This window comes from Misgurnus anguillicaudatus, chromosome 11 (genome assembly GCF_027580225.2).
Source record: "Misgurnus anguillicaudatus chromosome 11, ASM2758022v2, whole genome shotgun sequence".
Taxonomy (NCBI): domain Eukaryota; kingdom Metazoa; phylum Chordata; class Actinopteri; order Cypriniformes; family Cobitidae; genus Misgurnus; species Misgurnus anguillicaudatus.
In genome coordinates, this window is record NC_073347.2 from 2,535,523 (window position 1) to 2,549,270 (window position 13,748).

Consider the following 13,748-nt stretch of genomic DNA (forward strand, 5'->3'; position numbering starts at 1 on the left):
TAGTCAGTGGTGGAAATTAAGTGCAATAATTACAGTGAGCGGGGCACAAACAAACATGGGATTGATTGTAACACAGTTACATATTTTTATACAGGGCCAGACACTCTGTGCTTCTGGTCTTTTTCTAACAGAAGATGAATTTGTTTAATATATTGTTTTGGAGGCATGGAAGTAAATGTTTTATGGTTTTTCAATTTCTGAGTTGGGTGTGTAAGTCACCAAATCCAACCTTATATTATTTGAATCACTAAAACATTTTAGCAACTCCTAGTAACTGATAGCTGGGATTGAAAACATTTTTACACAGCGGGGTTAGTCTTAATTGTGCGGCCCTTTTAAAAAATCTATTTGCATTGATGCATAAAACAATTATGGTTAGATGAAGGATCATGGATGGATAGATATCCACACATTCATCTATTATAGGCATATATATATATATATATATATAAACAACATCCACCTTTAGTATATAGACAGAATTGTATTTTATGATTTGTTTAAACTATTTTTAGCAGGTGTTACATCAAACCCTCTGTTTGATAAAATAAACCCCACCTATGGGGTAATGTGAGATGTGTGTGTTAAATGTGTAAAGAAATGATTAATCTAAATTTTAATATCTTTTAAATGATAAAGCCAAAAGTGCTTGGATGTCCCCAACTCTCAACCACTGTATTACATTAGAGATTTTAGGTATTTCTTCTCATCCGACTTTCTATTAATATTCCACTGCCATTTAGATTGGGAAAAACTTCACATGCGAAAGTTTATAAAATATTGATAAAAACAAAATGCCTCGGAAGAAACGTCATCTGCATGCAAAGTCATGTTCAAACATTTATTTTTTTATAAATAAATATTTATAAAAGAGTTTTCAACTGTTCACAGCTTTTATCAAGGTATATATTTTTGGGTTGTGTGTAATTGTGACTGCATTTCTTACAATGTTCATACCTTATACCAACCAAACGATTACTAATTGGCAGATTGATTCATAATGAAACTCATCATAGCTAAATAATTACACAACCTCAGCTAATCACCTCAACTACACCAACAAATAATCTTGGACGAGTAATAATAATCTAAGATTGACAGAGGGAAATGGGATGTTTGAACAGCTGGTGGCTGAGAATAAAATATTCTTTAGTTGAACTGTAGTGTGCTGTATAAAAATTGAATCCTGAAAATCATTATGATATGGACTCATTATTTTCAAAATTAGAATTAAATTTGCTTTCTGTGTTATTTATTAAATATATCTTTGTCACATGATGTTACAACAATTCCTATGTTAATGACATTTGTGACAATAATGCAGTAGTATTGTCTTTTATATTGTGATTGTTTGCATTGCATGATTTTTATGACTTGCCTGACTTATCTGTTGACTTTGTTTCTGTATTTCTGTGATTACATAGTCTCACAATATCAGCAAAAGTTAACACAATCAAGATATGAATTTGGAAAATGTGGGAAATAAAAATATTGTTCAGATAAAAATGTTACTCAGCACAGATTGTTATCCATGATGAAGGGGTACATGTGTAACAGCCCATGGAAATGCAAAAATAATGCACATTTCAAATGGCTGTAAAGCAAAGTCTGATTAGTTTATTAAAGAGAAAAATTGTTAGGACAACTTTTTTTGATATGTTTACTAAATAATGTTGAACAGAGATTTCTGACATGCACGGAAAGCTGTTTAAAAAAGCATTTTAAAAAGTAATCACAATAAAATACCAAATTTCATTCTAACTCTTAAATATGCCATAGGGGTTTGTAAGATGAACATATTTACATGCCATTTTGTTCATTAAAGATTGCATTTATTTAGTTTCATTACTAAACGTGTTTAAACTACATTGCCCATAAGCCATTGTCATTCTATCGATGGGACGGGGAAACATGGCGCTGAAAATTGTAGTTCACTATAGGGTTAGGGTTGGGATCTCGATAAACGGGTAATCTCTTTTAACATAGCAATACCTAACAACAACTGACAGTATAACCAACGTCATAACCACAGCAAAACGGATCACTTATTAATTTTGAATTATAGTTAGTCCAATCACAGCGTGTACTGCTAACGCCAAGTCTATATATGGTAATCACGTGCACGTCCTTCCTGGATGTAATGATCAGCACGGGTGTAAATCACTGTAGGTACGATTATGAATGTGTATATTTATTATACACGCACAAACACACACTTCAATGAAACGGAAAAAAAGGTTTTCTCAGTAATCTAAGCAAATAATTGGTTTCATTGATATAAACCTGAAGGTAAATAATATTATATACTTGTTGCAGATCTATATACTGTATATGAAATATTCAAAATGTTTCACGTTTGTTTAGAAAATAAAATTAAGTTATTGTAGCATGCAGGCTGATATAAAAAAGATGCTTTCTGTATAGCCAAATATAAAATATGTTTGAATAGGACTAAATTTTATTATTTTACTCTGAATAAATGTAAGTAAATAACACATTTTTAATAACAATTATAAATGTTAAAGTTACTCTTATCTAATAATTGGACATTTCAATCAGGACTGCAACATTTAAGAGGGATTTAAATAGCTTTGGGAGTTTTTGTGGTACTTATTCCTGGCTGGCATATCATAGTTCAAGTAGACTTACCTGTACTTAAACTGCACTCCAAAAATCTTTAAATATAATGCCTTTGGGAATTTCATTATGACAAACAGCACTAACTCTCTACCTTATGATCTTGCATGTTCATGACAAATAGTTTTTAAAAAGACAAAAAAACAAAAAACACTAAAAGAGAAAATTTTAATAAAGAACAGCAAGCAAAGACAATCCAAAACAATTGAAAGGTGCTTGATAATAAAAAGGTGTAGGCCGTCATGCTGAAAGCTGGTTGGGATGTGGGACTTGTGTTGGAATTCGCTGGCGGTCTCCCATGTGTCATCCCAGGTTTTGCCACTGTAATATCAAAGTGCAGATAATGTCATTAGAAAACATAGTACAAATGTGAGGTACTTGTACTACTTAACTGGCAGATTTTTCTCCACATTTTCTGGCGTCTGTTGTTAAAGTAGTAGTTACTTTTAATTAAAATATCCATACAGTTCTTTTATATTAAAAGCCATCACTGCTGAAATAAAACAGCATAGACAAGCATCATTTCCATGCTGGTCTATGCTGGTTGTCACCAGCAAACCAGCACCAAAACAAAACATATGTGGGTCTAAATTACCATGATCTATATGTAATGTACAGATGTGAGTTTATAAATTTTTATTTATGTAGCTTCAATGTGTGAAATGAATAAACAGTGCCAATAAACAGCTGTTGAAATTGTAGTCAGCTTAGACTTGGACCCGAAAAAATGTATTCCTTACGTCACAAGTTAACAAGCGGAGTACATTTTCATGAATGGAAACTGAAATTTAAAGCGACAAACAAAAATCTCTGATATTCCATGACTGACTTTCAATGTCTGTAAAAGACCTATAAAATTCCATAATATTCCAGAAATTCCATGAACCGTGAGAACCCTGACTGTATCCACTTCAATCACAAATTCCAAGATGTTAACAGAATATTCTAAATAGAGATAAGGTAGATCAATCTCTCATTTATCTACAAAATTCTGGAATAGTCTTTCAAGCATTCCACATTCAGGCTCACTCCCTGTTTAAATCCAGACTAACATCAAAGGTTGATTTACTGCCAGGATGTCCAGGGAACTTTATCTTACAACCGACATCACTGCCTACACTGTATTGGTTATGGAATGGACTAATTTGCATTGCAATGGAATAAATGTAACAAGATAATAAAACATAACTTACCACACAGAGCACGGTCACCAGTGAACTTTCAATTCAGCTTTCCCCTACACACACAAACACACACACACACACACGCACACACACGCACACACACGCACGCACACGCACGCAGGCACACAAAAGTAATGATTATTTTAACTCTTTAAGCAATTACTGGATATTATCTTTGAAAGGTCAGAATCAGTCACTGAGACAAGCAGCACTCAGCTTAATAAATAATATTTTACCTTATTTATCAACTGCCCAGTTATTTTATCGACAACCTGAAATGATGAAGAGACAAGTACATGTTAATAAGACATGAATGCCATGCTTTGTAACAATCACATGAGTCCATATTTATGTCAAATGATATACAGTTCTTTCCAGTAGTGTCAAATGAATTTGTGCTTGTTTTTGTCAATCAACCAAAATGTATTGGGTTGGTATTCCCAAAGACCTCTTAGCTTAAGTCAGGAATTTATATTGACCACAGCCCTTGGACAATGGCTTCTAAAACACTGTAAACTGGCTAACAATTACCTGGTTAGGTAAATGAATTCAATATACATGAAGATAGATTTGATTAGGAGCAAATTGTGGAGGAAGATGTAACAGGAAAAAAGTTACCCTTTATTCCAGGGTTACCCAAATCTTACCCTGGAGGGCCGGAGCACTACAGAGTTTAGGTCCAACCCTAATAAATTTTACCCACCTGTGATTTTCTAGTGATCATGAAGACCTTGATCAGGTGTGTTTGATCAGGGTTGGAGCTAAACTCTGCAGTGCTCCGGCCCTCCAGGGTTAGATTTGGGGAACCCTTTATGGTATAGTTTGAAGCCATTGTATAGTTTGAAGAGGTAGATGTCTTTGTCTGTGGCAAAGACGTGTCAGTGAGCATGTCAGAGGAGGTGGGGAAGAAAGTGGAGGAAAATAGTTGTAAAAGTAATAGGAGCAAGAGAGGTTGGAGAGAGTCTAGAGGACAGAGGAACAAGATTTAATGCAAATACAGCCTCAGACTCCTTGTTGAGATTCTCCGGCCGTTCCATGACGATGCTCTCCGGCAGCTCCATGGCGAGGCTCTCCGGCAGGTCCTTTTTTTCCCGTTTCCCAGTAAATACAATTGACTTGTATCCGACAGCCTCAAGTTTCCGCACCTGAAATGAAAAAGTAAATGAGCTGTAACCATAAAAGATTATTTTATAAAACATATGACTTTTGAACTGTAACCTTATTTTCGAAGATGTTTTTGAACAATTATTGTGTTTTTTGTTCACTAGCACTATGAAAGGTTTTACTGGATGGATGTGTGGATAAAGATCATGAGTGCACGTGTGCCACATACAACATTATGTTTTGTAGAGATTTACTGTGTTTGTATCAGCTATTATGGCAACCCCTAACTGTAAAAATTATACCGGTCTTCCTGAATTTCATAACAAACATTAAAAAGACAAAGTCAAAACAGCACACTTGTGTCCCTTGCAATACGATACCATAAAGATGGTGGCACAAACATTTACATCAAAAATAAGGTGGATATAATCAATGGTTAATTCCAGACTCATTCTACCATTGACATCATAACTTTCTTAATACTTGACAGCGAACACAACTTATTGATACTCTTCAACACAATTTAGCTAAATATGGATTCTTCCATGTATGAAATAAGCCTATGTTTGTAAAAGCCAGACCATATTGGTTAGGGATGCAATACCGGCCTCGATACCACATTTTCTAAAGTACTCATTAAAAGTCCCCCGATACCATGGATCGATACCCCGGTCTGAGAAATGTCTATATTTGAGCAGCGTGTAAGGGGTTAATGCCTCGTGTGTTGTCCAAAGAGGCAGAGTTTACAACAAACTGTAAAACTAGTCCCTTGTTGTAAATTTAAATCATGTTTTTTTTTTATTATTAAGTACTCAGTATCGGTATCAGCAAGTACTGAAATGCAAATACTCGTACTCATATTCCTAAAAAGTGGTATCGGTGCATCCCTAGTGCTAGTCTTATATTATGTGAAAAACATGCGCACTTCATTTAAAATATGAACACTTTCACTTACTGCAATACAGGCAGAATTATTTATACGCCCAGCATTTCTGCTTTTAAGGACAGATTTCCCCCACTGGCTATCAAGTGACCTGATTTTTTTTTTTGGTGGACAAGCTTGCAAAGCAGACATGGAAAGTTTTCCTGCTTACCAGATATGGGCCTTGTCATGACTAAATATGCACAAAAATATGCACAAATACAAACAGATAGACAAAGATGACCAGACAAAACAAATACAAAGGTAAACATACTAAAAGAGAATTATACAGGGAGCTACAGAGAGACCAAAAAGTACACTACACTAGAGCACAGACAGGTTAAAAAGACAGACATGGCTCTTAAAAGTGCCTTTATTGTGTGTGTGTGTGTGTGTGTGTGTGTGTGTGTGTGTGTGTGTGTGTGTGTGTGTGTGTGTGTGTGTGTGTGTGTGTGTGTGTGTGTGTGTAGAAGCTAAAGAGCAAGCAAATTTGCAAATTTGAAGGACCTGATGAGAGAGAAAAAAAACTTTTCAGATTAATACATATTACATTTTCACAAGTATTCTTCATCAGTCTTGTAAAACGGGAAGTTTTGCAATTTGCACCCATTTGGTTGGTTTTGGGTTGTAGGCTACTATGTGCAATAAAAAGGGTTTGGGCAGGTGGAATTTTTAAATTATTAGGGAAAGGACAGAAATGGAAAATAATTTTACAGTTGCAATGTAAATTGTAGGCTCCTATGTAATCTCTGAAAGAGCAATTAAATTATTCATAATTTCATATTAAAACATGATTCCCAATAATGGTGCTGTTATGAATTAAGTTGTATTGTTTTATTATAGATCATATCTGACCGTTTATTGTATAATTTTGTGTGGATTTTAAATAATTACTGGGCTGGAAAACAAACCAATCTGGCAACACTGTTCTTCGTCTAATCATGTTGGCATAAATTGGCTTAATAGTTGCGAGCTAGTGTAATATAGGTAACATATCACTACTGAAATCTTGCATTCCCCTGAATCTTGCATGATTAGTTACCTTATTTGCGACAGAATGAATTATAGCTAATTTTGCTATTAGCCTACTGTATATGTGGTGCAACAAAGTTAAGACTTCTATTATTTAGCATCCTAAGATTGCTACCGTATACATTATAATGTTCCAAACACAACTTATTGTTACGATTAAACATTTTTTTTTTGCTGTGTAAATGTAAGAATTACCTTCATCTCAACTTCCGAGTTGAAATAGCCATGGACCTTCGTCTCATTCGATGACGTCACGGTTATTACAGGACTTTAAATAAACAAATTAATAATTAAACAACTTATTAATTAATCGAACACAAGTAAAATGTATATTTAAATCTATATTTATTAACATCAACGATCATTTGATAAAAATGATTTAACACCCAGCATGCATCACGTCTAATAAAGCACTACATGATCAGAAAACGCTTAAAATACTTAATCTCACGCGCCGTGGAGCGTTGTTAAACTCACCTCTGAATGTTGTCTTACATGCAGTTGAACGCTGTTTTAATAAAACTCCTCTCTGAATGTTATTTTACCCACATTTGAGCGTTCTTAAACTCACCGCTGAATGCTATTGATCCTGCAGTTGACCTCACCGGAAACAGCTGTTGACTGCGAGGGACTTTTAACATTAAAAACCAGTTGAAAATGACCAGATAAATATTGACTTGCGCTGGCATAGATCGTTAATTGTTGCCGATTCCTATTTATTCTTATATATTGCAGTCTTGATAAGATCTTGTGAATAAATGTTGATTAAACAGCTTCCCTACTGCAGCCCGACTGGCAGAAAAAAATCGTGCTATATGCACGAAAGATGCACCCAATTGAAATACATTAGTTTAAAAAACGTGCTGGAATTACGAAAATAACGAGATAAACGTGTTCCTGGCACGAATAAATAGATTAAATTACGTGACCAAATCACGAAATGCCGTGAGACTGGGTTGGAAAAACATGTACATAAGCATAAGTAACCCAAGTTAATCAGTTTGATTAAATTAAAAAGTAAAAAGCAAATTAAAACATCTGCTAAAAAGGTCTTCCATATCAATTCAATTTTATTTATATACTGTAGCACTTTTCACATTCAAAGCAGCTTTACATTAATAAACCTGACTCCCTAAACTCCTAGGAGAAAAAAAACCCTAGAGAGAGCCAGACATAGCTGATTCTATAGAGGACTTACTATATATTAGATACTTTATTTACAACTTTAAAATATAAAAACATTAAAAATTAAAACATTTTTTTATGTGTTCAAGGATGAGACAGGATCTGCATCAGATGTTCAGTCAGCGGTCTGTGATCATGAAGTCTGAAATACAACCTGAAGATGAGAAAGAAAGAAAATGTCAACATTTAATTTTTAGTCATTATATTTATAGTATATCTAGAACCTTAAAGCCACAATATCAGTGGCGGCTCGTGACTGCTCATCTGAAGGACACTAATTTAAAATAAGTGATCGGAGTGTCATATGTGTTGCTTGCGTTTTTAAAATATTTGTTTGTTGCGTCATGTGATCCATGTGCATCACGTGTTTTGTCAAAATAAGTGCCTGCTGCACACGCGTCAAAACCATTTATGATAAAAGAGACGCTCACGTTCACAAAATACACGCAAGACACTCCCTTAACAGTAAACTTTGATTACGCACGAGATTATGCGATTATAGTTAAAAAAAGCATTCATTCATACCTCCTTCAAACTCCATACGTCTCAGGATGATGAAAACAGCATCTCCAATCATTCCCCTCTCCTTCAGTCATTCAGCTTCACCCTTTTCATTTTTGTGTGGATAGTGCCCTGTAGCGATGAAAATGTACATTTAAAACAATCTTACTATACAACTAACTACACAAAATAAAAAGCATGTAATCTGCAAAATGCAGTTTCCTTCTTGAAAAGGTCTGTTACCTCATTTTGTATACGAGTAGCTCTTCTTCGTCAGACTCAGTTTTAAACCAGTCATGATCTAATATCTCCTTGAGCGTCGGACGATGATATGGATTCTTGGCCAGGCACCATGTTAACAGATCATAGATTTCTGTACAAGATTTAGGAGAGAGCTGATTAGTCATCATGACACACAAATGACAATAATGATCACGGCATAAAGAGACGCTTTTGTTGTCATTTAATAATACTGCAAAAAAGTCTGCCTGTCTGTCTATCATCTAAAGGGACCCTGGTTTAGGGCTGGGTATCGAACGTCGATACTTTTATGGTATCGAACGAAAAACTTTGATACTTTGAGTATCGAAAAATGATTTATCTTTCGGTGCCAAATTTCGGTTCCAAAAGCCAAGCGGCTGTGTCTGTGTGAGCCTGTACTTGCATGTAAGGACCTAAAGCGCCGGCGATTGGCTGTCCACCACCACGTGACGGGGAAGATTTCGGAAGATACTCACAGTCACCCAACACACGTGTAAAAAGGATACAATATGAGAAATGTACAGAAAGGCTTTGTGACAGTGTAACCAATTCAGTGAGCGCAAGTATTGCCGTGCTGTCTCCGTGAAAGTCAACCAAAACGGCGTTTCTCCTAAAGTGACGAGGGGTCTCAATTTAAAGCACGCGCGCAGCCTGTGTCTCTTAATGCTTATGAAATACTCGCGCCTGTCTCTCCGCATCACAAGACTTCATGCCCTCGTCTCCCAAAATGGACGATGCGTTTTAACCTATTTTTTTCAGTCTATGGTTTAAAGTTAAGCAGCCCAACACTGCTTACAAGCCTGGCTTGTTATTTAAAACAAACTAAAATTCAATTTAACGCATTTGCTACTCATTTTAAAAATCCCAAATGTAGGCTATTTAATATTTTGATAATTATGAAGTTGAGTATTACAGTTCTTTGTTTACAAAAACAAACAAACATGCATAAAAATCTTCCCAGTAAAACTTTTTACTTTTTGTCAAAGTTGCAGCAAAATGAACCCACTTATTTAAATTCTGCTAGTTCAAGCTAAAGACCATTTTCATTTCATAAAATAAAGCAGTGTTAGTTATATTCTTAATTTCTTTATTTTTGTTTCCTTATTTTCATAAAACAAAAACAGATAAGTGTGTCTGCTGGCACACCCCTATCCAAAAGCACAACCAGTTTTATTAATAATGTTTCCCTGAATGAGAAGTGTTACCAGAATTTGTTTTAAATAAGGTGAAAAATAAAAGTTTTGTGTTTAATGTATTTTTGTTAATGTTTAAATGGATTTTAAAACATATGGCATTGAAATTGGCACCGGATCGAAAGATTTTAAATGATACCCAGCCCTACCCTGGTCACTGACAGACAGTACCTCAGGTTAAGATGATGGCACAGTGATGTAATACATCAGCGAGCCACTAAATGACTGTTTAGCTAAACACAATAAAATCTAACATCTTGCCAGACCGTATCCTCTGATAATATTTATTGTGGATTTGATGAGACTTTGTGTGTGCATGTTGATCAGTCATTTTCACTCACCATTTGATAAATCCTCCTCATTTGTCTGCAGATTCATGGAAAGAAACTTCTTTAAATCAGAGGGGTAATCTCCAAGCACCATGAAGTACAGCACAGTACCTAAAGCCCAGACGTTTGCTGGCATGGCGTGGAATTTCTTAGCCTTGTAGATCTCAGGCGGGGTGCAACATAGAGCTCCTGTACACAAAACATCATGTTGAGTCATTTTGTAAAAGAAACAACAGTTTTCAATACTCCGCTATATAAAAAAATGCAGCTCACCCGTAAAGTCATCGGTATCACAGACATCATCATGCGTCAGATAATGTCCAAACCCAAAGTCAATTAACTTCAGGGTCATTGTTGATTGCTGCACCAAGAAGTTTTCGAGATGGATGTCGGTGTGGAAAACTCCATTATCCAGACAATTTTGTACTGCCAGTACCGCCTGACGCATGAGATGTCTTGCTGTACTTTCACTAAGTTTTTCTTCACGAAGAACAAAATGCAACAAGGATTCGCTGTGCAGTGGGTACTCCAACACGAGCGTGTAAAAGTGTTTAGTGTCGTACCAGTCATACATCTGTATGACATTGGGGCATGAGGGCGCATCTCTTAACTTAAGCATCAGCGCCACTTCTGTAATAAGTGGTTTGGGGTATCCAGGCTGGAGAAAAAAAGGGTCAACAAATTACAATTAGATAAAACAAATATCTTGTATTGGTGCGTAATCGCTATACGGTCTATTTTCTGTTTAGTTCACTTCATCAAATTTTATGACAACTTACAATCTGAATAGTGCGTTCATTCTTTCGTTTGTTTATTTGCTTGATGGCAACCTGTAAAGAGAAAAACAACAAAAGTTAATTTCTCTTGAGCTGACTGAAGCGGCTCACCTGACACTGCACACATAACTTTAAGGTTTGAGAATCTACAAACTTTAAAACATGGTTTAGATCAAGTGAACATACAAATTTCAGCAAACATTGTGTTTGATATAAATACGAGTGCATTACCGGAGTGTCATCCGATTTACGGATCCCTTTGTACACTCTGCCACCGTACCCTTCCCCAAGCACTTGATACAAGAGTCGATATTCAGAATCAAAAGGCTCTGAAAAACACACAGAAAATGATGAGGTGACAGTACATGTTAACACTCATATACTCACAGATGAAAGGTACAGCATACATTTCCAGGTACAGAAGAATATGATGAAGAAACTTATTGGTGCAAAGTAGGAGTAATGAAGTCAGTACACTCACCTCTAAGCAATGAGCGATTAGCTCGTTTCTTCTCGCTTGGCGGTTCAAAAGCTTGTTGAACAACATCTATAACTTTTGGCCTGACAACTTTATCATCTTCTGGCGAGGGATCTCTGGGATTTTCAAGGACTTTTGGTGGGGTAATTTTAAATTTAGTTGGGTTACGAATCCAACCTATTGCGGGTTTTCCAACAAATTTTCGTTTGCGAGTTTGAAATCTCGCTGGGTTAGGATCCCAACAAAAACGTGTGCGATTTTTAAAAGCTTTTGGCCTGACAACTTTTTCATCTTCTGGCAAGGGATTTCTGGGATTTTCAAGGGCTTTTGCCTCAGGATTTCCAACATCTTTTGACCCAGGATTTTTTGCTTTATTTGGGTCAGGATTTCCACCACCTTTTAACCCAATATTCTCGGGAATGGCACCTAACGTCTGTAGCCTGGCATTGGCTGCAGCGATGCCACCAAAACTGGCCAGATCCACATCATCCATGGCATCAGGAATAGCTGGATCGGCATCTTTTTTCACTTTACTCTTCCCTTTTTTACTCCAAGGGTTGTGAAATAAGCGGCTCTTTGTAGCCTTTTGTTTTTGTTTCTTTAAGCCAACACTCTTCGATTGAGAATCTGCCAGATCAACAACTTCCCTGGCATCAGGGATAGCTGGATCGGCCTCAATCTGTGAAGTCGGCATCGACTCCACTTTGCCCCTCCGGAAGCATCCAAAGCAGCGTTGCTTCAATGTCTTGCATTTATCCGGACGAATCTTTGGTTTTGATTGGGGGCCGGCCAGAGCAGGAACATCCATGCCAACAGGAATATCTGAAATAGCCTTGGGCTGTTGAGTTGGCACAACAGTCACTTTTTCTCCCTGGAGGTTAGATTTGCGGCTCTTTGAAGCCTTTTCTTTCTGCTTCTTCGGACCAACGTAGGTCTTTGACTGTAATGCAAGATCAACAACTTCCCTAACATCAGGGATAGCTGGATCCGCTTTAAGCAGGGGAGTCGGCACTGACTCCACCTTGCCCCTCCAGAGACAGTCAAAGAATGCCATTCGTTGTTTTTCCGGTTTGATCTTATTGTTTAATTCAGAGCTGGCCAGACCAGCAATATCCTTTACATTACGATTAGCTGAATCTGCATTAAGCTGTGGAGAAGACCAGAGGTGGGTCAGACAGACAGACAGATAAATGTTTCCAGCCATGTTTAGAAGCCATGTTTCCATCCAAGGCTTTTTAGCAAAAAAATGCTTTAGTGCAAAAACGCAATGTCAATACCTCAAAAAATATATAAAAAAAAATGCTTTAACGCAAATAAATGTGATGTCACATGATAGATCTTCATCACGCGCAACCTCTGAAGGGCATAACAGCAAACAATAGTCGCTCTTATTGCAGCCTGAGACTTTCTGTTTTGATTTGCAGAGTCGATCCTCCATATACACAGAGCTGCACTGAACTTACTTCATGAAGTGCTGAAATGTCAATCACTTATCCATAAAATGATTCATGTTTATTCTCCTAAATATTCAAATTTTCTCCTCATACTCAGATCCCTTTGGTGAAAGCACATTTATTTTAAATTACAGAGACCACAAACATCAGACTGGACCTGGCTAAGCTTTTATTGTAAGAGCATTAGAGAAATTAGGTAGATAATTTGCTCAAGATCAGATTTTTTTGTGGTACACCAAAACTAATCTGACAATTCGCTTTCATCATTCGTGATATCACCACGGACACCATTTTAGCACCATTTGAATAGAAAACCTTTTTTACGTATATTCACTTGGTCGATAACAAAACCTGGATGGAAACATGTCTATAAATGGACAGATAGTTGTAGTAAATGTAATGATGTAACAAACCTCTGAAGGAATCAGTGTTTCCACTTTATCATTATGAAGGAATGGGCGCCTTACAATATTCCATCCCTTCTTTAATGATTTCAATAATTTATTCTCACATTTTTCTACACCAAAAAAGAAAAACAAAAACAAATTATAAACTATTAGAAAATTCATTATGACAAAAGAGAATGACAAAGAACCGTGCTCAGTAATAATACTTAATAAACACATTTAACAAACTGTCCACCCAGATACTATTTGATTAAATATGTATATGTAATTGAGTATCTAATTCTT

General features: G+C 36.2%; 1 protein-coding gene and 1 long non-coding RNA gene across 2 annotated transcripts; both read right to left on the reverse strand.

Annotated features, from left to right (window-relative positions):
• Positions 1 to 2,805: 2,805 nt before the first annotated feature.
• On the reverse strand, positions 2,806 to 7,821 carry LOC129416618 (uncharacterized). Its single transcript, XR_012371988.1, has 5 exons — positions 7,357 to 7,821; positions 7,075 to 7,147; positions 4,058 to 4,966; positions 3,831 to 3,874; positions 2,806 to 2,958 (listed from the first exon to the last, which is right to left on the reverse strand). It is a non-coding gene; the product is annotated as an uncharacterized lncRNA (long non-coding RNA).
• A 23-nt stretch (positions 7,822 to 7,844) lies between these two features.
• LOC129416616 (uncharacterized) lies at positions 7,845 to 12,806 on the reverse strand. The gene is made up of 8 exons (XM_055170965.2): positions 11,606 to 12,806; positions 11,356 to 11,453; positions 11,128 to 11,178; positions 10,622 to 11,006; positions 10,361 to 10,537; positions 8,809 to 8,938; positions 8,590 to 8,697; positions 7,845 to 8,218 (listed from the first exon to the last, which is right to left on the reverse strand). Exons 1-7 carry the CDS (start codon positions 12,804 to 12,806, stop codon positions 8,676 to 8,678), a joined length of 2,064 nt encoding a protein of 687 aa, XP_055026940.2. The 3' UTR covers positions 7,845 to 8,218; positions 8,590 to 8,675.
• Positions 12,807 to 13,748: the final 942 nt, after the last annotated feature.